Genomic DNA, 25584 nt, shown 5'->3' on the forward strand with positions numbered 1-25584 from the left:
AGATATCGTAATTCAACACTCCCTCCCGATATGAAGCCCAATACCATGATTCGAAATTTTATATTCCAAGATTATCGGCAATCATTCGATCAATTGACGATTACTAGATTCTTATGGGATGGATGGCTATACACCACCATCTTATAATCCCGTTTATGATTTTGATTGCCCATTGGCGTTGATTGTCCAGATTTTATTTATTAATTTATACAAAAATTGCCACGTTTTTAAGACAAATAAATTACACTGGTCGAATGGTCGACGCGTTTCGGCTCTTCAATGGAGAGCCGTCATCAGGACCTCGTGGTCAGAACTCGCACGAATGAAGAGTGATGTTTACGTCTGGTCGTCCGAAGAGTTCGCCTTTGTATTTGCTGCGTCCGAGTGGTCTTTGGATGCGAATTGGGGAGCCATCTGTTGTAAAGTGTTGAAAGTTTTGTCACGACTGAGGTTAATAAAGCCTGTCCAAGCTGACGAAATAGGTGGTGTGTTTCTTCCATCATTAACGAGGAAATTCTGGCATGTTTTGATGAAGTATCCCTCGAGAAAATTCAATTCCGAATTGTGTGTTGCTTTTTTAAAAACAAATGCTTTGTCAAAATCAAAATGATGTGAATGTTGCCAGCAGTGTTGGGCAATAGCCGAATTATCCGTCCGTCCTTTCTCAACATGCTTTCGGTGTTCGAGAACTCGAATATTTAGATTTCTTCTAGTTTGGCCAATATATCCATTTTCACAATTCTTGCATGGGATGAAGTAGATACCAGATTCTTTGGAGGGTGAGATTGGATCTTTCAGATGGGAAAAGGTGAGTATATTTGTTGGCTGGAATATTGTATGGAAGTCAAATTTCTTGAAGATAGAAGAGATCATGAAACTTGAAGAAACGAATGGAAGAACAACGGTATTAGAAAACTGTTTTGAGTCAGCTGGGAGCAGGTTCGTGGTGCATGTCTGGGTCATTTTTCTGAGGACCTTGTCGATGATAAAAGGTGAAAAACCCCGATTAGAAGCGATGTCACGAAGGATATTGAGTTCATTCTGGAGGGAGGCTGAATCACTGCAAAGTTTTAGTTCTCGATGAACAAAAGAAGAAAATGCCGAAAGTTTCTGATTGGGAGGATGAAAGGATTTTGCATGAGGTGGCATGGAGATAGCGAATGGCTTACGGTACACAGATGTATGAAATTCAGTGTCTGTCTTTTTAATGAGCACGTCGAGAAAAGGCAGTATATTATTTTTTTCCATTTCATAGGTGAATTCAATATGTGGGTCAATAGAATTCATAAAATTGAATAACTCAGTGACATTGACATCAGTCTCATCAACTAAAGTGAATGTGTCATCAACATACCTGATCCAAAGTTTGAAGTGGTGGGTTTCCAAAAGTTTTGTTTCGAAAAAATCCATATATATGTCACAGAGGATAGGCGAGAGTGGGTTGCCCATGGCAAGACCTTCTGTTTGGCGGTAAAACTTTCCAAACACTGAAAAATAATTGTGCGATACACAAAGTTGGGTGAGTTGACATATTTCTTCGATTTCAATCGAGGAGAAGTGGAATTCTTGCAGACGTTGTTTCAGGAAAGAAATTGCACCGCTGATGGGAATGTTAGTAAACATGGATTTGATATCGAAGGAAATCATTGTAGCGTTATCTGGTTGAATGCTGCGGATGATGGAAACGAATTCTGAGGAATTCTTTACTGTGAAACGATGTTTTTTGCAGAGAGGGGACAAAAGTTCAACGAGAAATTTAGCAAGTTGATGCGTAGGTGTTCCAATGCAAGAAATTATAGGTCTTACTGAAAATGAAGGTTTGTGTATTTTTGGAAGAGCATAAAGTCTCCCGCAGTTTGCGGCGGATGGAAAGATGCGTTTCTTGTGTCGAAGAATGTAGAATGGGAGTCTGATTGATTTTCTTTTGAACCAGTTTTAGAAGGGTAGGAGCTGGATCCGTATTGAGACAAGTATATGGTCCATCGCTAATTAATTTTTCAACCGACTCTTGATACATGGATTTATCATTACAACAGATGGCTCCCCAATTCGCATCCAAAGACCACTCGGACGCAGCAAATACAAAGGCGAACTCTTCGGACGACCAGACGTAAACATCACTCTTCATTCGTGTGAGTTCTGACCACGAGGTCCTGATGACGGCTCTCCATTGAAGAGCCGAAACGCGTCGACCATTCGACCAGTGTAATTTATTTGTCTTAAAAACGTGGCAATTTTTGTATAAATTAAAACCAGGCAAAGTTACTCATTTTTTGCGATAATATTTTATTTATTAGTTATATGACTTCAGGTTGACGATCAATTTTTATGTAATTTATTTTATTTTTTGCTGCCTTTGTCTGAAGTGGTCATGTTACGTTGTTTTTAATAAAACTTTCCGGATATACCCATCCTTCGGGAACGCTTCGGTATTTCTCCGAGATGGGAAGCAGGGTGTGTCCGGTCTTCAAAGGTCAATTGGGTCGAGAAACATTCGAAGTGCTTGTGTAAAAGTTTCCGTTAAAGGGTAAAATTTACCTTTCCGTTTCCGCGTTAGTCTCAGGTGCCGTTTAATCCAGGTTTTCTTAAGTGTATTTTGTCATTGAAATCACTGGACCACGGGGTTTTTTTTCCGTTAAAGACACGTTTCCGCTTAATACAGGTTCCGTTGAAAACAGGTTTTACTGTATTAATTTAGTTCCAGTAGAGTTTCGTATAAGCGTGTTATTATACATACAAGATTAAGACTAATTTTTGAGTCCTTGAAGGCTGGCAGTGCTTCAGTCAAGGGGACCTCTAGATATACCTGATTTTTTTCAGAGGAAGGCCGCACACCATTGTTTACTGTGCAAAATGATCGTGACCATACGTCCCGCTTTTGAAGCAGATTTTTCTCCTTTCTGATCCAGAATTATTTTACCGTTTTTAATAATGGCAGGTAACAGGTAATTTAATCTTTAAACCAGCACTTAATTTGGGAAGCCATCATCACTTATCCTGTGAAGATGATGCATAAAGGGATTATTTTTTTTATTAAGAAATTTAATGCAAATTTATTGTTTCTGGTACTTCAGGGACCGGGCAAGTGAGAAGCCCAATTTTTCCTTTGTTTCCGGACTATTCTGGAAAAATACTGGGTGAGAGAACCAAAATGCACACATATTTGCTCCTTTTCATAGAGTACAGGGGCATGCGACCTATTGCGGCAGCACGAGGCTCCACTCAAGAGGGGTGCCAAGTCCGTGGTGAATGGGTGAAAAAAGTTTTATTGACCAAAGAAAATTATTTCTGTACGTTCTGGAAAGGCACTAAATCCGAGATAAAAGGGCAATTTTTTTTTAGAGAGGTCAAAGGGTGAAATTTGCATCCCCTCTGGTCCGGCATCCTGGGCCCCCAAATCCCCTCGCACCCCTCTAATTGTGGCCATGGCCGTAGCATCAGTGAGACAGGTATTTATAGATTTCGAATTTCGTGATCCTGTGATCAAGGGTCCACAATACCCAGTAAATCTTATAGGATCTCTATGACTACTGAAGCTTGCAACGAGTGACAAAAACAGTGATGCATATGAGTGACCAAACGAGCGATATAGAGAGCGAGGGACTAGTTCGGTGAGAGACCAAAGATTGACCTAGAGCAGCGGTTCTCAACCGGTTCTCTGCGAAGCATTGGGGCTCCTTGTGCACTCTCCAGGGGCTTCGCGGCCGCGCTAGAAAAATAAAAAAAAACAGTGAAATGAAAAGAATAATTATAAACATTTTTAAATAGTAAAAATAAATCAGTAACTTTGATGAATAATAAAAGTGAGTGACGAATGAAGTGTGCAATATGCTCGTGACCAAAAGAGTGACTTTGAAGAATGAGAGGTCAAGAAAACCAACTGGAATGGGAGAAGGGCGTCAAAATTTGTGTAGCCCACAGGGGGCGAAACCATATATTGTACAAATCCGCCTCTAAGAATGAGTGCCCATATGTATAGTGTTACGAGTTAATTTTTAGTGCTGTCATTCTGTAATTAAAATTATTAGTGAAGTGTGATGATTTAATATCTGCTATTCCGTTGTGGGCCTACTGCTTTTTTTTGACGAGACTCTTTGACGATGGAAGATCGCCTCACATTCGCGCCTCGACATTATTTGTCATTAAATGATTGGATAATTTCTAATCTTCACCAAAGGGCAGGATCAATCATGTATGGAATAAGATAAATGAAAAGGGGGAAAAAAACGGCATTTTTCCCTTTGAGTTGAAGTAAAATCTATCAAAGGTCAAGATTCGGTGTCAGATGACCATCAGGAAGATCAAAAAGGAAAGAATCATCCAACCAGATCCTCGAGATTTTATCGGAGTCGCAGCCAAAGGTTTGTTAAGAAGCTCTTTATTCCCATCGGAAAAAGGTCAGTTCTTTTCTTAAAAATTAATTTCTTGAATTTATTTTGTGTAAAGAATTATAAGTGGAATAAAAAATGCAAAATTTTAACCATGGTCATGCCAAAGGAGTTCAACATTGGCGGGGGGGGGGGGTGGTGAAGGACCTTTTTTTGAGACCCATTTGAGGACTTGATTTGATATAAATTTGGCGGAAAAAATCGCCATCCAAACAGCCATATACAGGGTGCACAGGAAAGTCCCACCTTATCCTGGAATAACTAGCGAACCATCGATCGCAGACGCATACTTCCATTTAGAAAAAGTGTCCAAATAACGTATATAGACAAGGCTGGACAAATCTCCAAAAATGTACATGTAACTTGAGATAATAGATGCCCGAATCAATATTTTACACGCTTTCGAAAAATATTATCGCTCGACTCTTAAAGCGGCAATCCCGAGATATCTCGTCAAAATTGATCTGCTTTATTTCGATCACCCCCCCCCCCCCCGAAATATATCTCGGGTTCTTAACTTTCACTGCGGATGACATTACCGCGTCACCATTGTTCCAGCGGCACTGTCAATGCGTTTTGTTATGGGACTATAAAATACTAGTGGTAGGCTAGAGAGTCTCGATTTTACATTCCGCAGTGAAAGTGCGCTTTTATTTTCAATGTGGGCAGTTGTAATACGGAAAATTTTGAAAACCACTTAAAGGGTTAAAACCGGAACAGTTAAATTTTTTTTATATTTATCGAAATAATTACATGCCCCGGAAATTTCGATTTGTCCAGCCCTGGTTCTACGTTAGAAGACGGGATTCACTGTACATGCGAAAAAGTTGAAAAATAAATGATAATTTTAACAGGATTGAAGTCTCTGATAGTTCTGGGGACTCAGAAGGGCCATCTTAAGAGCATCTCATGGGCATATATATATATATATAGATGGCAGCACCCCTGCTGACATTCATTAATCATGCACTTATCGGTTAGGACATTTAGTCGCAAGTCGCTTGGTTCTGTTCCATCAACTGCAATAACTCCATTGAACATCACTTCTACCGGGAGCCCACGATGTTGTTAAGACGGCCCTGACAAGAAATGTTAAATTGAAAACACAACAGTTGTGTTGTTGCTGTTAATTACTGTATTTATAAAAATTAGGTTTTTACTATGTTATAAAAATTTGATTTCATTTTTAAATTATTACTCCAAAAATTTGAATACGGGACAAACTGGCGCACCTCAAAACACTGGAGCATTGCTTTTGTAAAATACGGGACACGTTGGAGACTTGTTATTAATGAGCATCCTTCGATTGAACTACAGTGAAACCTCTCTTAATGGCCACCCCTCTTTTACGGCCTAATAACAATTGCCCCGTGTATAATAAAAATACGCTTTTCCAACTCCTGATTAAACCCCCCCCCCCACCTCTGTCCGCAAAAGAGAGCGTTTTACGGTATCGTCTAGTTGAATATTAATTGAGTTAAAAAAATTTAAAATTTCCTCAATTTTCTCTCTCAGGAATGTCTCAGCTGCTTCAAGGCCGATTGGCAGTCGTCACAGGCGGTGGGAGCGGAATAGGCAGAGCGGTATGCATAGCTTTCGCCAGAGAGGGAGCCACGGTCGTCGTGACAGACGTCAACAAAATTGCTGCGGAAGAAACTGTGAATGAAATGAAAAGTAATTAATTAATATAATTAATATTCTATTATTATTCTATAATAAATTAATTAATATAAATTATTAAAAACTCATATACAGGGATTTGAAAAACATACTTTCGTTATGCACGGTTAAATTATTATTTGGCCGTAAAAGAGGGGGCATCTGTCCGTAAAGAGGGGTTTTACTGTAGATAAAAAGTGTGTCCAAAGAAGCATACCTATACGACCCATAGTTTCCAAGTAGAACGAGAGAAGACAATTATGATTTTACATCTGGCAGACGTAATTAGGTACCAGTGCTCCAATTATCGATGACGTCGCTGCGCTGCTCGGTACTCGGTTGAGTACCGGGTACACGTTAAGGATTTTTTTTTTATACCAGTGAGGCTGAAGTCAGATTTCGGGTACTGCTATTCCCATGGTGGGGGGGGGGGCGAGTTGAAGTGGTAATGATATCCCCCGTAACAGGCGCAGTAAGGTCCTTTGTCCAGTCCATCCCACAGCAGCCTTTTTACTTGGGTAAGAAAACAGAACGTTAGTGGGCAGACCAAAGCCTTCTAGAAGAAGTACAAGCCGTAATGTATCACTCCGCCGAGGTTGTGACGTCACAATCTGGGTCCTTAGCGCAGGCGCGGATCCAGGGTGATGTGTTGGGGGGGGCGATTTTTCACAATGAAGATGTCGATCGGTGAGACCCAAACTAGTGTCCGCAGGTGCCAAACGTACTTGAAATAAAAAAACTAATAAAAAATTAATTAAGAATTAAAATTATTTAAAACTTTCAATTAATTTTCATTTAAAAAATTAATTAACATTAAAATTAATTACGATTACATTTTAATTGAAAATAAAAATTAATTAAAAATTGAAGGCAGTTAAAAATTAAATCTAAATTAAAATTTATATTTATAAAAATTATATTTTTTCTATATGCAGCATACTTATTTAAAAACTTGCTTGCAGCAACTGGTGTTACAATTAATGAATAAGCTGTTTTTGATAATAAATTTGAACGTTTGTGCCGGCTACCCTCGCAAAAAATACCGTACAAAAAAAAAGTTTGAGGTGCAGACTGAATAATGTGTGTTATATTTATAAACATTGTAAGCAATTCTGATGCACATTACCAGTTAAAAATGTTTTTTTATTAACAGTATCATGAGCAATTGTACAAATAAATAAAAACTTTGCAGATGAAAAGAGAGCAGAATATCAAAAGCGTATGAAGAATTGGTATTTTAAAATGTTCCTAGAATACTATTTCTTCCTCCTTCGCTTGATAAAAATTAAGGCTCACAGTTAACCGGACAAAACAATGCGCACAAATAAAAATTCATCCGAATGTATTCGATAAATGCTTTTTTCCAGCTTTTCAAGTCAATTTAATTTTTTTGATCCCTGTGAAAGTATTAAGCGTTTTTCTTTGTGACGTTATGATAACAATTAGGCAAATTAATATGAATAAAATAAGGATCTCGTTCAACCAGAGGAAATGAATTCTAAGCTAACTCGGATACAAGAAACCTCGTTTAAGAGAGACGATCCTTGAACATTTGAAGGAAAAAAAAATTATCTAAAGCCCTGACCATGGCCTCCACATCGTAGAGCGGGCCCCTAGGCTAAAGCCTCTAGTGGGCCCCCAGACCAGACTTTTCACGGGCCCCTTTATAGTTAATTTATAGCTTAAAAAAACAAAAAAAATGATGAGAATCGTCCCCGGCCCTGTCAGCTCCACCCTTGGGAGCATGAACTTTACGCACAACAACAAAGTAGTTATCAAATAAATAGGTAGGCTACTACGAGCACACCGACAGCCCCCCTTACCCGTAACGAGTCGCACTGAGCTTGCGAAAAATTCTTGTGACCGCTCAAACTTTAAATGACTTTATACAAAGTTATACCAGGCAAAGTTACTCATTTTTTGCGATTTAAATGACTTCATGGCTTCAGATAAAAAGCTGAACCTATGCGGCGCAACTTTTGTCCTCTCATATGTAGGGTCCGTGATAAGGCAGTTTCGGTTTCAGTACAGCACAGGGTAGATGTTTTCCCTGTTCAGATTTTGAATGCCGGTGATGGGATCGGCCAAATGAGCTTTGTTTACATCAGTGATTCCAGGTGAGCCCTCTGTGGTCTGTCTCGTTCGATAGAGAATTCTATCTATTTGCCGGCAGATCCATGTGGGGCCCTCAACTGGCTCTGCTTGTCTCGTACTAATTCATATCAGCTCAGTACTCCCCACTCGGCACTGGACCCGACCAAAGGGACTTTGTTTCCATCCATGGGGTCCCTAAGGTGGTCCCTCTTGTTTCGCTCAATACCTTGTTTAGTATTTACTCATGATCTGCTTGGCGTATGCACTGAAAAGGTTCGGAACCGCTGCTGGAAACTCAAGCATCCAAAGCCGAGCTACACTCACTCCAGCAACTTTTCGTGTTCACGTATACGCTTCGAGGACTTGGCGATTGATGTAAAGAACATTAAGCAGTCTTCTTTCAGTTACTCACGTTCTAGACAGTTAATTTTTCTTTCTGTGAACAATTTTATAGCACACCAAACTTTATCCTTTCTTAAAATGAAAATAAGTACTACACACAATAAAACATCCATTTATGACATGTCTGTATTTACAAATAATACCTTTAACTTCCTCATTTATCACTTATAATTTTCAAACGAGACGATAAAATTTAAAAAATTACAAATTTCCAGCTTTGTATACCCGATTTATGAAAATATTTTGCGTCTGAAACCCATTTTTGTCTTCAAATAAAGTTTCCCATCCTACTACGTATAGAGTCAGACTTTCAATAATCCCTCCAGTAATCCGGTGTTTTTAGGCCGGTTTTCTCCGAGCATAGAAGAGGAAAACAGTGCGCACATGTTTATGAGCAGAAGTTTGTTATTTAAATGGACTTTTTCAATCAATCTGCAGTAATTCGGCGATTTCGTTAACCCAGTACACCCTGGTGTGATATGTGCCAGATTAGCGAGAGTCTACTGTACTAATAATTCATATCTCTATTAGTTCTAGAAAAATTGAATTCCATCAGCCTTTTTTTTTTTTGCTGGTAATTTTTCACTTTTTCCCCTCAATTTTTTTTTTTTGTAACACTGATTTCAACCATCCTCATGCCCCGTTACTGAAGACAATGTCCTATTTACAGAACTAAATGGGCCAGGGCGGCAAGTTCAGAAGGTCGGCAAATTTGAGGATTGAGTGGCCAAGAAAATTAGCAAAATGGGAGAAGGGCGGTGAAATTTTTATAACCGTCAAATAAACCCACCTCTTCCCAGACAGCAAGTGACCGTGTCAGTGAGTGACCTAGAGAGTTTGCAAGCACGTGAATGAACAAAAGCGTGACTTAGAGCGGGAGTAATGAATGATCAAATGAGTGACATAAAGAGTGAGGGACCAGTTCAGTGAGTAGCCTAGAGTCAGCCGTCAGAAGCGTATACTGGACCCTCGGAAAAAGTAATTTTTCTGAGCCCCCTACCTGGCGAGACACGCTTACTTTTAAAATTTTAAACCAGAGGTCCCTCTGCATTTGAGGCCCCCGCCCGCGGGGAATGCGTTAAGACGGTATTGTCTAGAGCGCGTGTAAGTAACGAAACAATTACCCAAACCAGCGTCAAACACGTGTGTGACCAAACAGGGTGGAAACATGTAAATGACTAAAAGGTCCGTCCCACGAGAGTTTGCTAAGGGACGCTGGGTAAGATAATTAAAGTTAATAAAAGTCTTTGTCGGACATTAACCGCAAAAATAACAGCCGGCGTGAAGTAAACCGTGCTTGTTCGGTCATTCACAAAGGAAGACGCTCGTTCCTCTGCCTTTGTATTGAAAGCCTTAAAAATTATTGCTTCCCCGAGGCCCGAGACGACCGCGGATCCTGACAAAGACTTTTATTATCTTTAACTTTAATTATCTTATCCAGCGTCACCTAGTAAACTCTCGTGGGACGGACCTTTAAAAGAGTGACTTTAATACACGAGTGGGGGGAGGGCTATAACATGGGATGGAAAATTCGGGGATAGAGTAGTCGAGAAAATTAGACTAGAGTGGAAGGGCGGTGAAATTTGAATAGCCTTCAAATCGGCAAAACCGTAAATGCGCTTCTGACTGAACATCAAAATTACTCTCAATCTCCTAACCTGAATCTCTGGTTCGGTTTCAAATAAACAACTCATAAAGGATGAAAACTTTAATTTGGAACCACCTTAGCACGAGTTTCAGAGAATTACTAATCAGGAAATATAAAATCTTGGAAACACAAATACACGAAATACTAAATGGTAAATCTTGGTTATTCGAATAGGACGTCAAGATAAAATATGAAAATGTTTTTAAATATGAAAATATAGCATTGAAAAGTTATTGAAACAAGTATAGACTGTTTTCGATAACAAGAAATAATTGACACATATTTCAATAAAATATGTGGGTACTAATTTGCCTGCATAATTAAGAAAAATTTAAGAGTAAAAAAACTTCCTAATGAAATTCTAATATTGCGCGATTTAAAATAATAAATTTCTTATTCGATTTTGTGCAGACTATATGGTTGTCAAAAACCTATTCAAAAACAGTTTTTCGCCACAGATACGTTAAATAGCAAAAGCTTACTTTCATGCAAATTGAAATGATTTTCATTATTATTTAATTATGATTATCAAGTGCACAATATTAATTTTCAGATTTTTTGTCTGAAAAGATGGTGGTTAAATTTAATTCCCGCAGAACATCCGACTCCACACAATCAATTTTATATAGTGGATTCCACTTATAACGTTCCTCAAGGCCGAAACATGGGAAGGAAGAGGTAGGTTTGGTGCCCCGGGCGCTGGACCGGAGGGGGGGGGGCGTGAATTTCAACCTTTTACCTGCCCTTTAACATTACAAGGGACACCAAGATGCTGACCAAGCATCTGGTTGCGGCACTGCTCTTAGAACCTTTTCCCGCTTAGTGCGATTCATTTTCGTGGTTCCATCTTCAACTAATGCTCAGACCATAGAGACGCTTTAAACGGGAAATATTAATATTTCCCGTTTAAAGCGTTTTTCCGCTTAAAACGATTTTATGGCGGTTTTTGGAAAAGCATTATACGCGCGATCCACTTATAATGTTTAATCCAGGTACTTATTTCAAATTACAAAGGCTTTAATTATTAGATGGGGCAGAGGTCTATATTTTCATAGATATTATAGAGAAGCTATGTGTGTTCAAATGCTCACCTGTTTGTTGGCGCAGGGCTTTTGAGCTACGTTTTCGAGGAGGGGGGGGGGTCATTGCTGAGATTTTTCATACCTTTAGGCCCCCACTATAGTGAATTTGTAGAGTGAAAATCAAAAAATGATAAGAATCGTCCTGAGCCCTGTTAGCCTCACCCTGTGGGGGAACCCCCCGTTAATGTCATTATCAGTGAATCCGTAAGCGAATGCAGCTTCATTCTCTGGGAAAACCCCAGATGTGCTACAAAAAGTAATAGAATTAATTTTCTTAACATCCATTTATTTTAAAATTTTAAAATTTTTGCTTACTGAAAACAGTTTTTTTCGAAGACATGGTCATTTTTTGATTCACGTCAAGCTTGCGGGTTTCAGGACTGAATTTAAAAAAAAAGAGATAACAAAGGCTAGAAAACGATGATTCATCTTATTGGATGGCTTGTGCTTTATTGCGCGTTACCAAGAAAACTGAAGGGTGTAAATTTTTTTGCCTCTCTACACGAGCCCTTAGGCGCTAGGGGGTAAGCGAAAAGGCAGCGTGACAGCCGAATCGTATGGAATCCCTGTAGAACCTTGGTGGGAATACAATTGACCCTCCTCCGGCTATGACTTCTTTATTTTTTCGACCTTACCAGCAGAAGAAATCTCAAGGTGAAACTTGGGGAACAAATTTTAGGGAAAGGAACTTTGAGAAAAAAAGGAAATTAATTAAAAAAATTAAGGATTAATAAAGAAAAAAAGTAAGGTAACTGGAGTTATGTTTGCTTGAAGGCTCTTGGGAGGGGCGATCGCCCCTTCACCTATTGTTTAAAGGCTCTTGGGGGGGGGGCGATGGGGTCGCCCCCCCCTGGATCCGCCACTGCCTTAGCGTGGCTATTTTGGATGTTTTTAACGAAGCACGCCACGTGCATTTATCGTCATATTTGATTTAAATTCTTCAAGTTTTTAATATTCATTTTACTATTTACTTATTGTTATTGCTTTTTTATTTGTTGTAACACATTAGCGGGAGAAATTTCGTTTAAATAATTTTAAATAATTCTTTCTCATAAATAATCTAGGAGGCTTTGGCAGAGCCGTCTTATTCTTTCTTCTCTTGAGATCCCCGGGCAGTGCCGGGTAGGCCCATGCATTGAGACGGGACTGTTAGTGGGACAACCCAAAGGATGGGGGTAAAGGATTCAATAAAAATAGTTCAATTTTTTGACCACCAGGTGAAAAAGAGGCGCTTTTTATCGCAATTATCTTTTCCCCCCATGGTCCATGAAACGTATATACCACGTTTAAGTGAAATGCATCCAACACAATGGGTGCTACATAGGTTGGAGCAATGTTTGTATAATTGAGCTGTGTAGTGTCACTTTATACTGATACGACACTACTGTGACCTATGTAGCCCAGGTTGTAGCAGAGTATTTTATTGGAACTTGGTATATACGCTATTTGTGCCATGGGAAAAAAGACAGCTGTAGTAATAAGCATCAGTTTTCCCTCTGGTGGTCAAAAATTGAACTATTTGTATATTGAATCTCTCTTTTTTTTTCAATGGCACATATGTCCTATAATTATACCAAGTTTCATCAAAATACCTCCACCAGAATGGGCGCTACATACGTCTGAGTAATGGCAGTTTATTTATAACTACCCTGTATATTGTGAAATACATTGAAGCCCTATTCCTCGGCATTAGTAAGTTTTCCTTAACGAGAAGTGTCCGCTAAGGGTAAGTATCCGTTATGCCAATTCCCACAGCATGTGATTCAGGTTTAGTTATATGACACAATACCGTAGAACCTCTCTATAACAGACAGCCTTGGGACCGAAGATTTTTTCCGCTAACGAGGAGTGTCAGTAATGGATAGTAAAATACGTAAAGGCTCATCGACATAATTCAAAAAAGTGTCTGTTAACGAGAGGTTACACTATATATGTATTTCCTAAATTCAGAAAATAAACTCCTTCGATGTAATTTTTAATGTAAACAACCATTCTTTCACCCCACCCCCCATGTAATTCTAGGCTCTTCGAAGCATGTAGCCAAGTTCATAGACGTGACAAACGGCAAACTGGTGAAGCAGCTTTATTCGCAGGTCATCGAAGAATTAGGAACACCGGACGTTCTGGTGAACTGCGCCGGAATCATCAAGGAATCCCGTATGGTCGATCTGACGGAGAAATTATTCGACGACGTCGTGGCCGTCAACTTGAAAGGCACTTTCCTGACTTGCCAAGTTGCCAGCCAGGCCATGATCGAAGCCAAAATAACCAACGGTTCACTGGTGAACATATCGAGCTGCGCTGGTAAAGTCGGAAACCTGCTGCAGAGTAATTACGCTGCTTCCAAAGCCGGCGTCGACGGGTTCACGAAGACCACCGCCAGAGAGCTCGCCCCGCTGGGGATACGGTGCAACGCGGTCAGGCCGGGATACATCGAGACGCCCCTGATAACAGGGATGACGAAGCAAGCCTTAGAAGATGCCAATAAAATCATTCCGATGGGACGCTTCGGTAAACCCGAAGAAGTCGCCGAAGTGTGTGTTTTCTTGGCTTCGGAGAGGAGCTCTTACGTCACTGGATCCATCGTTCAAGTCTCTGGAGGCGTTTACATATAAATGAGCTTTTAAAAGACATTATTCCGATTAAAGTATGACATCCTCTTCAAACCTGAGAAAAAACTAACTATTAAAAAGCATTTTTCGATGGATTTGTGTTTCTTGCGTGTAAAAATGCATTTTAAAAAGAAATTTTTTAAATTAATTTTTGGATCGATATATTTACTGGGACCGTTTGAGTCAGTTCAGGCGTCTTCAACCTTCCAGACATTGCGGGCAACATCAGACTTCCCCATGAACCCCGCGGGCCACTACATCAAGTCATATACTGCGGTATTTATAATTTTTTGTGTGATTGAATCTCCCCAGATTCACAAGGACCTGATGTAATGCGCAGTGGAGTCTTGGTTTGGCGAAACAGGACCACAAGTTAGAACAGGGGCCCCAAATTATTGGAGATTTTTTTTATTCGTTTCGGCATACTTCTTCACGAATTCCGAGAGTATTTGTTGATTATTTCTTTCATTCATTAATTATGAAATTAATTCTCCCGCCGCCTGGCAGTCCAGTGGTTAGGGAGCCAGCCCCTGACTGTGCAGGTCTGGGGTTGAATCCCGGTTCGGGCATGGATGTTTACTAACAAGTTCAATGGACGGATCATGCTGATCCCTTGGAAACACGTGATAATCACATTAAAAAAAGTTACTTTTGCAATATGTATCTCGAAATTTCTTTTTCAATTATTCTTAAATCCTTCCTGTCACTAATTTTGAAATTATTTTTATTAATTTCGGTCAGAGTCATTCTGAAATTAATTCTTTCAGTAATTCTGAAATTATTCCTGTCACTGATTCTGAAATAACTTCTGCTACACTGATTCCGACATTATTCCTGTAATTGATTCTGAAATTATTCCTGTAATTGATTCTGAAATTATTCCTGTTCTGATTCTGAAATTATTCCTGTTCTGATTCCGAAATTACTTCTGTCGCTGATACAGATATTACATCTGTCACTGATTCTGAAAATATTTCTGTCACTGATTATGGAATTATTTCTGTCACTGATTGTGGAATTATTTCTGTCACTGATTGTGGAATTATTTCTGTCACTGATTGTGGAATTATTCCTTTCAATAGTTCTGAAATTATTTCTGCAACTGATTTTGGAATTATTTCATCTGTTATTCTGAAATTAATTTTTTCACTTATTCTAAACTTGTTCCTGTCACTAATTCTGAAATTATTTTTTGTCACTGATTCTGAAATTATTTATTTCCAAAATTCTGAAATAATTTTCCCCTTCATTTAGGAGGTTTTCAAACGTTTCTGTAAATTGTGTAATTTTATGTTAATTCTGTTCGTCTTTCAGTTTTTTTCAGCCCTTTCCTAAAAAAAAATTCGAAGGGCCTCGGTAAAGAGCTCCGAGGGCCACATTTGGCCTTCTGGCCATGCGTTGAAGATCCCTGATGTTAGGTACTTATATCTGCACTTCAGGTCTTAAAACGTGGAAAAACAATCATTATATAAAACCACGTAAAACCGTTAAAAATGAAGGTATACTATCTCTGGAGCGAAGAGGAAACATGGAAATAGTTTATATACATCATTATGTTATTAAACTTTTTTTTCATTTACTTGCGGACCGCTAAAATTACGTGAACAGCTGTCAATAGTAAATCCCCATTAATTTCTGATGCACTGAGTTGAAACAGAACTTTATTACCTGTATTGCATTTTTGATGTTACAGCTGGGGTTTTTGCGTCACGACTCCCATGTGATGTTTTTTCCCCCATTCCACTTCGAATATATGTTGCTAGCTGCAGATTGTGTGACCTGCTTCTGTGAACTGTGATGACATTTGCCTGCTTCTGTGAACTGTGATGACATTTGCCTGCTTATAGCCAGATCATGACTTTTCACCAATTTGACCAGTTCTTTTTACATACACTACACATTCATGCAAACACATATCTATCTACAAACATGTACACATTTTCTTCTTCACAGGCCTTCTTGGCCAGTTTTTATGCCGGCAGTTGGCCCTCGCGGGCTGGGAATCGGCTTAAAGTTCAATTCTGGTCTGGTCTGGTTACGTGAACAGCTTCGTGGATAAACGGGGAAAAATAATTTGCGGAAAGCATGCGATAAAAAACAACGTTACGCTAAATCAACTACTGCCATCTATCGAAAAATAAACTATTAGTCATTCAAGCGAAATTAGGTTGTTGATTTTAAACCGGTGTGAGCATGAAAATGCATGTTTGTTATTACATTAGATATTGTTCATCTCCGTGCACGCCGGTGTGAATTTCATGCTCCATAATACAGGTTACTGTAATTTTTATGTTTGCCAAAGAATTTTAAAAACTGTATTCGCTGTGCCGAATATGATTATAGATGAACTTGACAGACAACCTTCAACAATGTGCAGTTTATTTTTAATTTCTTGGATGGTTGACATCACACGGTGCTCAATAATAGGCTTTATTACGCCAAAAGAGGAAGAGCTTTGAGATAGTACACCTGCTGCCATCTATCGAATGTAAACAGAACTATTAGTTATAACTTAAATTCATCAAATAAAATAGATTTTTCGGTGTAAATTAGTGTTCAGAATGGAAAGGAATTTATCGGATGATACCATTATATTATGTTTATCCTCATACCGCACACCGGTGTACATTTCATGTGCCATAATACCGGTTACTTTTTTTATGATTGGCGCAGAATTTCCGCAATATTGCTGTTTCGAGTGCCGGATATGAATGTAAATGAACTTAAAACTAGCGGCCAAATGATATCTTGCTGTAGGAAACCTTCGAAAACGTGCAATTTATTTTTTATTTCTTGTAGATGACTTTAGTGGTTCCAGCGTAACAACAACATGCTCTATTAAAAATTAAACCACAACAAAAGAAGCTTTGCACTGGGCAAATAGTGCTGCCATCTATTGAATTAGAATAGAACTATCTGTCATGAGTCTTTAAGATAGCTGTTGGAAGAGAAATTGGTGTGCAGCATATGAAAATGAATTTATGGTACGGTAATAATAATAATAACAACAACGTGATATTTCTTTAATTTAATGACTCACACCGCTGTGAATTCTATGAACTTTTGTACCAGTCACTCTATTTTTATAGTTTGCCACAGAATTTCACCAACATTTTTTTTGGTGTTCTGGATATTAATATAGTTGGACTTGAAACAAACTGATAATGGAGATTTTGACGAAAAAACCCACTACGACGGGAATTTTCTTTTTATTTCTTGTCGATGGCAGCAGTTGTTCCAGTGTTCTACTATCTACTACAGCAGTGGTTCCCAACTGGGGGTTGACTGATTATTCAGAAAAATCAAAATGAGCATAAAAAATTGAATTTTTCAACTTCCCGTCCCGTATTTCCCGGGATAGTACCGGTATTTTCTGTTTTTTTGGTTGTCCCGACTTTTTGGCGGAAGTGTCCTGCTTTTTCCCGTATTTTACACGAAGCCTACTTGAATTTTTATTCTTTATTGAAGTCAAAGATTAACATTATTTTTCAACTCATAAATTATTTTATGATAATTACAACTATAAATAAGAATATAAATCTCCCACATGTTTTTTTGTCTCGGTGAACGTTTTTTGTCCATGGAATCCATTTTAGTCCACTGCAATTCGCAGTAATGATTCATTTCCCGCCATTGCGATTTTTCCGTAATCTCAACATTATTTAGCAACTTTGTTTGGTTTTGGCGATAATTAGCGATGTCCCGTATTTGGAATCCCAATTTCCCGTATTTCTCTCGAGGAAATATGGTCAGCCTAATCATAACCAATATTTTGACGCCTATACGTCTGATTTATACTCGCAGAAATGTGCCATACGCATTTTCCATTGTAAAAGTATCTTTTTTGATTAGCCATCGTATTTGTTATTCATTTTGGTTGAGAAAAATACCATTATTTACTTAAACTATTTCGTGGTTTGGTTACATTGGTATCTCGTGTTATTGGCATGTGGTGTTTAGATTTGATACTGTCGTGAACACGCGTGACTCAGGAAAAGCGTCAAAAAATTATGTCAAGTGTCAAAGAAACAAGTTGTTGCGGCTAGAATTAAATTCAATAATGAATAAAGTTTTTGTATCGTTTTGAATTAATTTTCAAAAAAAAAAAAAAAAAAAAAAAATGAAGCCAAAATTGGCCATAGCCAAAAAGGCATTGAAAAATAAGTGAAAGAACTGATAGAAATTAATTATTGGATAATTAATGTAATCAATTACAGAAAAAAACCTGAATTTTCTAACAGGCAAGAAACGTATTGTCCAAAGGGGTGCGGGAAAGTAAGTCGCATTACTCTGGAAGCGTGGGAAGGAAAAGGTTGGGGACCAACTGTACTACAGTAATATCTCGACATACGCTACACCGAGATGCGTGATTTCGGAGCTTTTTCTGCGAAAAATGATTACTGTATTTCCGAAATATATTCAAGTATAATAATGGAATTATTGCTGAGAATGTAGAGAGCATTAAGCGAGATAATAAAGTAAGAACTGTTTTATTCGATCAGATCATCACATGTAACGGAACTACACTGATTTTTGAAGTGGTTGCCAAACTTTCTGAAGCGCTACCCTCCCTTTCGACAAAAATTTTTTTTCGGACCCTCTCCCCTCCTTTTCAACTTCAGTCAAAAATTTGATAGATTTTAAGTTAGAAATGTGGTGAACATTGGGGGAGCTTTCACATCAGAGGGCAGCACTTAAAGTTGAACTTTCAAGGGATTTTTTTAGATGGTTTTCAGGAGAAAGTGCCCCCGGGAAAAGTGTGATTTGACATAAAATTCAGCATTTTTTGATGAAAATTTCTGAAGAAATGGAAAAAAAATTATTCTAGAATTGAATTTCTGAATACATGAAAAAATACTTCCAGAATATGCATGAAAATTCGGAATTCCAGATTTCTCGCGAATATTAAGAATTTACGACAGAACATTACCGTAACTGCGGGACCAAAAAAAAAAAAAACCCGGGGCCCTGTGTGATCCCACCTGTCGTAATCGCACACGTGGTTCTGATTTTATGAAAACTGCTGAAAAATACTATAATGCTTCAGAAAATGAATATCATATGGGCGCGCGAAATATCGAAGATGAATAAATTCGTGGTGCTGCCATCTACAAGACGACATCAGAACTTCAATTATAAGACATGTTTTTACTAAAGTAAAGATATTGAAAAGATGATGAAAAAAAGGATAAATATAAAGAGTTAGACCGATATTGTGTTATTACTAAAAAATTTAATAATTTCAAAAATAATTATCACTTAAAAAAAACACTAATTTTAAATTTATATGTACACTAGCCATAATACCCGGCGCTTCCCGGGTTTTCTTCAATTACTGGGAAGATTGGAAAAGTGACAAACCATTATAAAGGAATAAACTGTAATGATGGCAGCGTTAAAGATGTGACAAACCATTGTAAAGGCATATACACGTCTGAAACGTATTGTTGGGAACCACGGTAGCCAAAGTAAACGTTCCGAAAGTGATTGTTGAGGCCCAAAATCATTGTTGCCTGACAGTTTTTTTGGCCATTTCGGGCATTTGGCCAGCTCTGCCGAACTTTTAAAGTAGCCTACGGTTCAATCCCGGTCTGTTTGGTATATATGCAAAATCGGGCGACGATCGGTCTAAAACTGTAGATTTGAATAAAGAACGTACATACATACATACAGACTTTCACATTTATATATAAGATGTGAAAATGATTAAATTTGATTTGAAATTGCTGAAAAAAAAATTCATTAGAAATCTTCGAAATCAGAATGCCGGGAAATAATACGTTAGCCGGCAGTGGCTTTTTAAATTAGCTTCAAGAGCTAAAAAATAACGTTTAAATCTGTATAAGCCACGGCTTTATCATGGGAAATTCCGGCGATGTGTGAACACCTCACATCAGTTGAATGATCACAACGAACTTACGATAAACTTCCAGCACAATTGCGATTTTTTAAATTGAACTAATCCTAATATCGACTGTGATCCATAAACTTCGAAAAAAAATACAAACAAGAACTACAAATGCCACAACAGGCGAAATTCTCAGATAATTTCAAAATAATTATCACAAAAAAATAAATACTGACAAACAGAAAGTAACCCTGCACTGTTTCTCTATTCCTATTTTTTTTTTAACTTTAGTAGCCTTTTATTCTAATCTTTTATACTCTTGACGAAATTAAATAATTTCTATGTCGCCATTTTTAAATTTTAGTGCGTATTTTCCATTTTATTTAATAAATTTCTCAATTTTCTTCGGCTATCTTTGTATTATCAATTTTCCTCGGAAACAGATCTGAATTCACTTCTCGATGCATGCACATCCTGTTTTATAACACCTTTTACGGATTAAATATCATTATCCTGGGAGAAAAAATACAATCTGCGTTTAAAAAAATGCATTAACAAGAAAGTAAGAAGAAAGTAGAAAAAGAAAGAAAATATCGTATATATATATATATGTGTGTATATATATACATATATATATAGAGAGAGAAAAAGTTCAAAAGGAAAAGAAATTAAGGAAAGGAAATGTGTACAGAAAAAGTAGAATGAAAGAAAGAAAAAGAGAAATTAAAAATCCAAACTAATATAAAATGAAAAATAAACCAATGAAAAAAAAAAAGAGAATTATGTATAAAAATTTTGGAGCACTGCAAGAAAACAAAATGAAAAAACAAACAAAAAAGGTAACAAAAGAGAAAAATACAAAAAAAAAATAAAAAATTAAGAAATTAATAAAGGTGAGAAGGAAAAAAAAATACGGTAAAATTTCGACAGTATAACGGTATAACGACAGTTCACAATCAGAGGAAAGATTGTTGTTATAAATATCGAATTTTAGTTTTTTTGGACTGTAGAAACATATGAATGGGGGACTAGATAAATTTACTTTTCTTTTTCCTTTTATTTTGAACATTTTTAACTACTATTGCCGAAATATGCATCCCCAGTAATCTCTTTATAAACAAACAATGTGTTGATTGTAAACTGAAGAGCCAAAAAAAACTGGTACAGGCATGCGTATGCAAATAAAGAGATATGGAACCAATCAGAGTACGGCGCTGCGGTCGGCAACGCCTATATAACGCAACAAGTGTCTGGCATAGTTGTTAGATCGGTCACTGCTGCTACAATGGCAGGTTATCGAGATTTAAGTGAGTTTGAACGTGGTGTTATAGTCGGCGCACGAGAGATGGGACATAGCATCTCCGAGGTAGCGATGAAATTTGGATTTTCACGTACGACCATTTCACGAGTGTACCGTGAATATCGGGAATCCGGTAAAAAATTAAATCTACGACATCGCTGCGGCCAGAAAAAGATCATGCAAGAACGGGACCAACGACGACTGATGAGAATCATTAAACGTGACAGACGTGTAACCCTTCCGCAAATTGCTGCAGATTTTAATGCTGGGCCATCAACAAGTGTCAGCGTGCGAACCATTCAACGAAACATCATCGATATGGGCTTTCGGAGCCGAAGGCCCACTCGTGTACCCTTGATGACTGCACGACACAAAGCTTTACATCTCGCCTGGGCCCGACAACACCGACATTGGACTGTTGAGGACTGGAAACACGTTACCTGGTCTGACGAGTCTCGGTTCCAATTGCTTCGAGCTGATGGACGTGTACGGGTATGGAGACAACCTCATGATTCCGTGGACCCTACATGTCAACAGGGGACTGTTCAAGCTGGTGGAGGCTCTGTGATGGTATGGGGCGTGTGCAGTTGGCGTGATATGGGACTCTGATACGTCTGGATACGACTCTCACAGGTGAAGGGTACGTAAGCATCCTGTCTGATCACCTGCGCCCATTCATGTCCATTGTGCATGCCGACGGACTTGGACAATTTCAGCAGGACAATGCGACACCCCACACGTCGAGAATTGCTACAAAGTGGTTCCAGGAACACTCTTCTGACTTTAGACACTTCCGCTGGCCACCTAAATCCCCAGACATGAACATTATTGAACATATGTGGGATGCTTTGCAACGTGCTGTTCAAAAGAGATCTCCACCCCCTCTTACTCCTACGGATTTATTGACAGCCCGGCAGGATTCATGGTGTCAATTACCTCCTCGTGATTTCACTTTTCGTTTGACTATTTTTTTCACATTTGAATAAAATTTGAAGTTTTGTTTTGACTGCTAAGCGTTTCCCTTCCAAAATTCTGACAAGATGCGTTTCAAGCACGGGTTTCTAACTGGGGTTCCGTGACATCTTTTTTCGAGGTTCCGCGTGATCAAACGCCACGGAACTCTTAAAAGTCCTGGAACCAGAGACCTTTCAAAGAGGAGAACTTTCTTGTTACTGATATTCGCAAAGCTGTTCTTTGTTTTGAATTTTAACATGGTACTGAAGAGTTAAAAAAAAAAAATCCAGATCACTTGGAGGACTCACCCAGAAAGTGTGCAAGTATGTGAATAACCAAAAGAATAATGAGCGAGGGACGAAAACATCGGCCTAGAGGGTATGAAAGAATGGGAACGACCGAAAAAGTGACTTAGACACTGAGGGATATTTACGGTGTGGGAGGGGGAGCTAAGCAATCTAAGGTTCAGGACGGCTAATTTGTAGGAATGAGTAGTCAAGGAAACTAGGTAAGGATGGGTGAATGGCAGCAAAATTTGTATAGCCCACAGGCCACAAAACAATAAAACAACTGTCGGGGGCGGGGGGGGGCGCTACGAACAAATACAAATACAAATACAAATACAAATACAACGCCACAACAGGCAAAATGCCCAACGAGGTGGCTGATAAAAAGATGCCCATAAAAATATGGTTGTCATATGTTTCAAAAATACAGCAACCCAATTAAAAATGCAATTAACACAAATTACAAACAATATATACACATGATAAAATATTATACAATGCCCATAAAGAATACTTATGGTTGTCTTATTCTAAGAATGGATAGCTTCTCGATTTACCCCAACATGTTTATCGTATTTCTTTTTAAACGTGTCAATTGTGTTACAATTTACTACCTCCGGGGGTAAGCTATTCCATTTATTAACAACCCTATTGGAGAAAAATTCCCTGCGACACCATAACCTTGCATTGTCCATCACCAATCGATACTGGTCTCTCCTTGTAAAAGCAGTCGATTGGCGGTGTACTAAAAGTTCATGGTCCATCCTATCCATCCCATTGAAAATTTTGAACACTTCGATCATATCTCCTCGACACCTGCGTTCATCCAATGTAAACATATTCAAAAAATGAAGTCTTTCTTCATAACTCAAGCCCTGTGTGCCAATAAGGACACGCGTAGCTCTTCTCTGCACCCCTTCAACCAAGTCTATGTCCCTCTGTAGGTATGGTCTCCAAAACCTTACAGCATACTCCAGTCCAGGACGAACTAAGCCTCGAAAAAGCGGAAAAAGCCCTATCGGAAAGGTCCTGAAATTATGTATTATGTGTAGTCCATGTCAATTGCTCCAATTTCCCACGTGGAAAAATTTACCCCAACGGCACATGCTATTTAGCATAGCACCTGATCCCATTATCGTGTGATCCCCTGTGAACCAGAGAAGATCCACTGGGCCGTGTGCTTGACGGATCCATACGTTAACACTGCCCTGGGGTAGTTTATTAAAGAATCAGGCAATATCTTCTTCAGTTCAGAAACAAACAAAATGAGTGAAACAGCACTCAATGCTTGGTAATTAATAAATACCCTCCGTTGTGCGTGTGTGTGTGTGTGAAAAGTATTTTAAGTCTAGCTCTGTTTTGATTGGAAAACAATTTTTGCTCATCGTTGTTGTAGTGGCGCCATCTCTCGTAAACATATGTAAAGAACATAGCCAAAGATGCGCGCATGCGTCCTCCTGTCCAAGTTTAAGAATTTATGGTACACCCTACATTTCAACGCTTTCTCTCGCCTATTGAGTATGTAAATGATAAATAATATAGTAACACATTTCAACCCCAGCCAGCTTAAAAAATTCTGCTGAGCTGAATGAAATTTTCTATTTCGGTGGTACCAAGGATCCTTTTTTATTTTCTAGATAGCGGGCACATTCACCTGTACAGACGTGTTGTTTCTCTGAGCACAGAAATTCGATATCCGTGGGAATTTTTTTCTGCGCAACGAAATCTCTGTGTACACGGAAATATTCTCGGACTCTAAACGTCCATATTTGTAAAATTATTCTCCATGAAAAATGGCGCTTTTCTTAATTACTTTTGTCCATAACCAACAAACGGGTAAAAATAAAATTTTATCAGTAAAAATATGTCTTCTAGAAAATAACTAGACAATGTAGGATGTATATTATATCGAGAAATATAATTAATCTTTAACCTCTTCTGCCACCTATCAAATAAAAACACAACTGTTATGATTCTTCGATTGGAATTGGTGACTGGTTCTTGATTAATGTACGGCAACGAAAAGAAACCAATATAGTATGATAGTAGTGAATATTTTATGAGCAATAATACAGGTTGAATTGAAAAGCATATAGAACCAGACTCAAATTCTTCTCAGTTTTTATGCCGTTTGATTACAACGGTTCAACTGCTTGTGTGTGACACGGAAAATTCGGTACAGATGGAAAAGCAGGTTCAGATAATTTTTGTGGGTCCATTTCCCGATTTTTTATAATAGGTGGTTCAGTCACTCGCACTTGATCACATGCAATTAGTTCCGAATAGTGCTTAGTGGAAAAGTGTATTTTCGGAACATGGAATATACGGATTTCTGCTTCATTTCCAATTTTCAGAATTCTCTTGATTCCCAGTTCTTTGTAAATGAGATTCTCATCAGAATTTATTGCTGTCATTGCTGTTGAGAGCAATAAATTCTCTGAGTGGGTGTAGAAAGTATTCCTTTGAATAACTGGGTCAATGATGCATAATATTTTGTCAGGTAAAAACCTGGATAACTCCACTAAATTGAACAAATGTCTTGCTCCATCAGCACACACACACATGATGACTTTATCTTAATGTTGAACCACATTAGTGCGTAAACTCAATCAAAATGCTGAGATTTTCATTGGGCTTTTCTGTTACATAGTATAATCTTAAAATAGCATTAGCTGTCGTTAGCCACCTAGCATACGAAAGTTTACCCGGATCACGGTATGATAACGAAGCAGGAAATCACCCATTTCTATTGCCTACCATTTCCACAAGATATCTCTGATCTGCACTTAAATCACTGCTATAACTGTCCATTATCGGAAGATTATTGGAGATTGGTTTAAATTTCACAACAGGTAATCTTTCACAATTTTCCAAACTTTTTCCGATATCACCTTGAAGCCCGTGTGGACTGATGGAACATCCATCTAGATGCTTCACAAGATGCCTTAGAGGTGAAGGCCCATTGAAGTGAAAAAGAAAAACAAGCCATTGCAAGGGATAACGAATTTCTCTATTAATCTGATAACACAATTTTTAAAACCAATATTGGTAACAGTGCCGTCGCATCCGATCGCCATCAATTCTTTCGTATCAAAATCTTGCTTCAAAAAGTCTACGATTGACTACTTTATATCCCTTGCTCTACTACTCTCTTGGAGTTGTGTGACCGAGATAAATTGACTCGGGTTTCTGCTATATAGTTCTTCAGATATGGTTCTTCGATGGAAAGAATTACCTTCTTTGACATCAGCTAAGGTTTTGTCTTTTCGACCATCAAAATATATTCCTCGGACATTTTGTTCTAGGAATT

The 25584-nt window shown here is 38.3% G+C and overlaps 1 protein-coding gene across 1 annotated transcript; it reads left to right on the forward strand.

The window, feature by feature from the left end:
- The first annotated feature begins 4289 nt into the window (after positions 1–4289).
- Positions 4290–13980, forward strand: LOC149088920 ((3R)-3-hydroxyacyl-CoA dehydrogenase-like). Its single transcript, XM_089250819.1, has 3 exons — positions 4290–4397; positions 5904–6062; positions 13296–13980. The coding sequence occupies exons 2-3, from the start codon at positions 5906–5908 to the stop codon at positions 13886–13888; spliced, it is 750 nt and encodes a 249-aa protein (XP_089106945.1). The 5' UTR covers positions 4290–4397; positions 5904–5905; the 3' UTR covers positions 13889–13980.
- The last annotated feature ends 11604 nt before the right edge of the window (positions 13981–25584 follow it).

Source organism: Pholcus phalangioides, unplaced genomic scaffold (genome assembly GCF_987345545.1).
Source record: "Pholcus phalangioides strain wild (caught in Gottingen) unplaced genomic scaffold, Ppha-v1.0 ptg000003l_1, whole genome shotgun sequence".
Taxonomy (NCBI): domain Eukaryota; kingdom Metazoa; phylum Arthropoda; class Arachnida; order Araneae; family Pholcidae; genus Pholcus; species Pholcus phalangioides.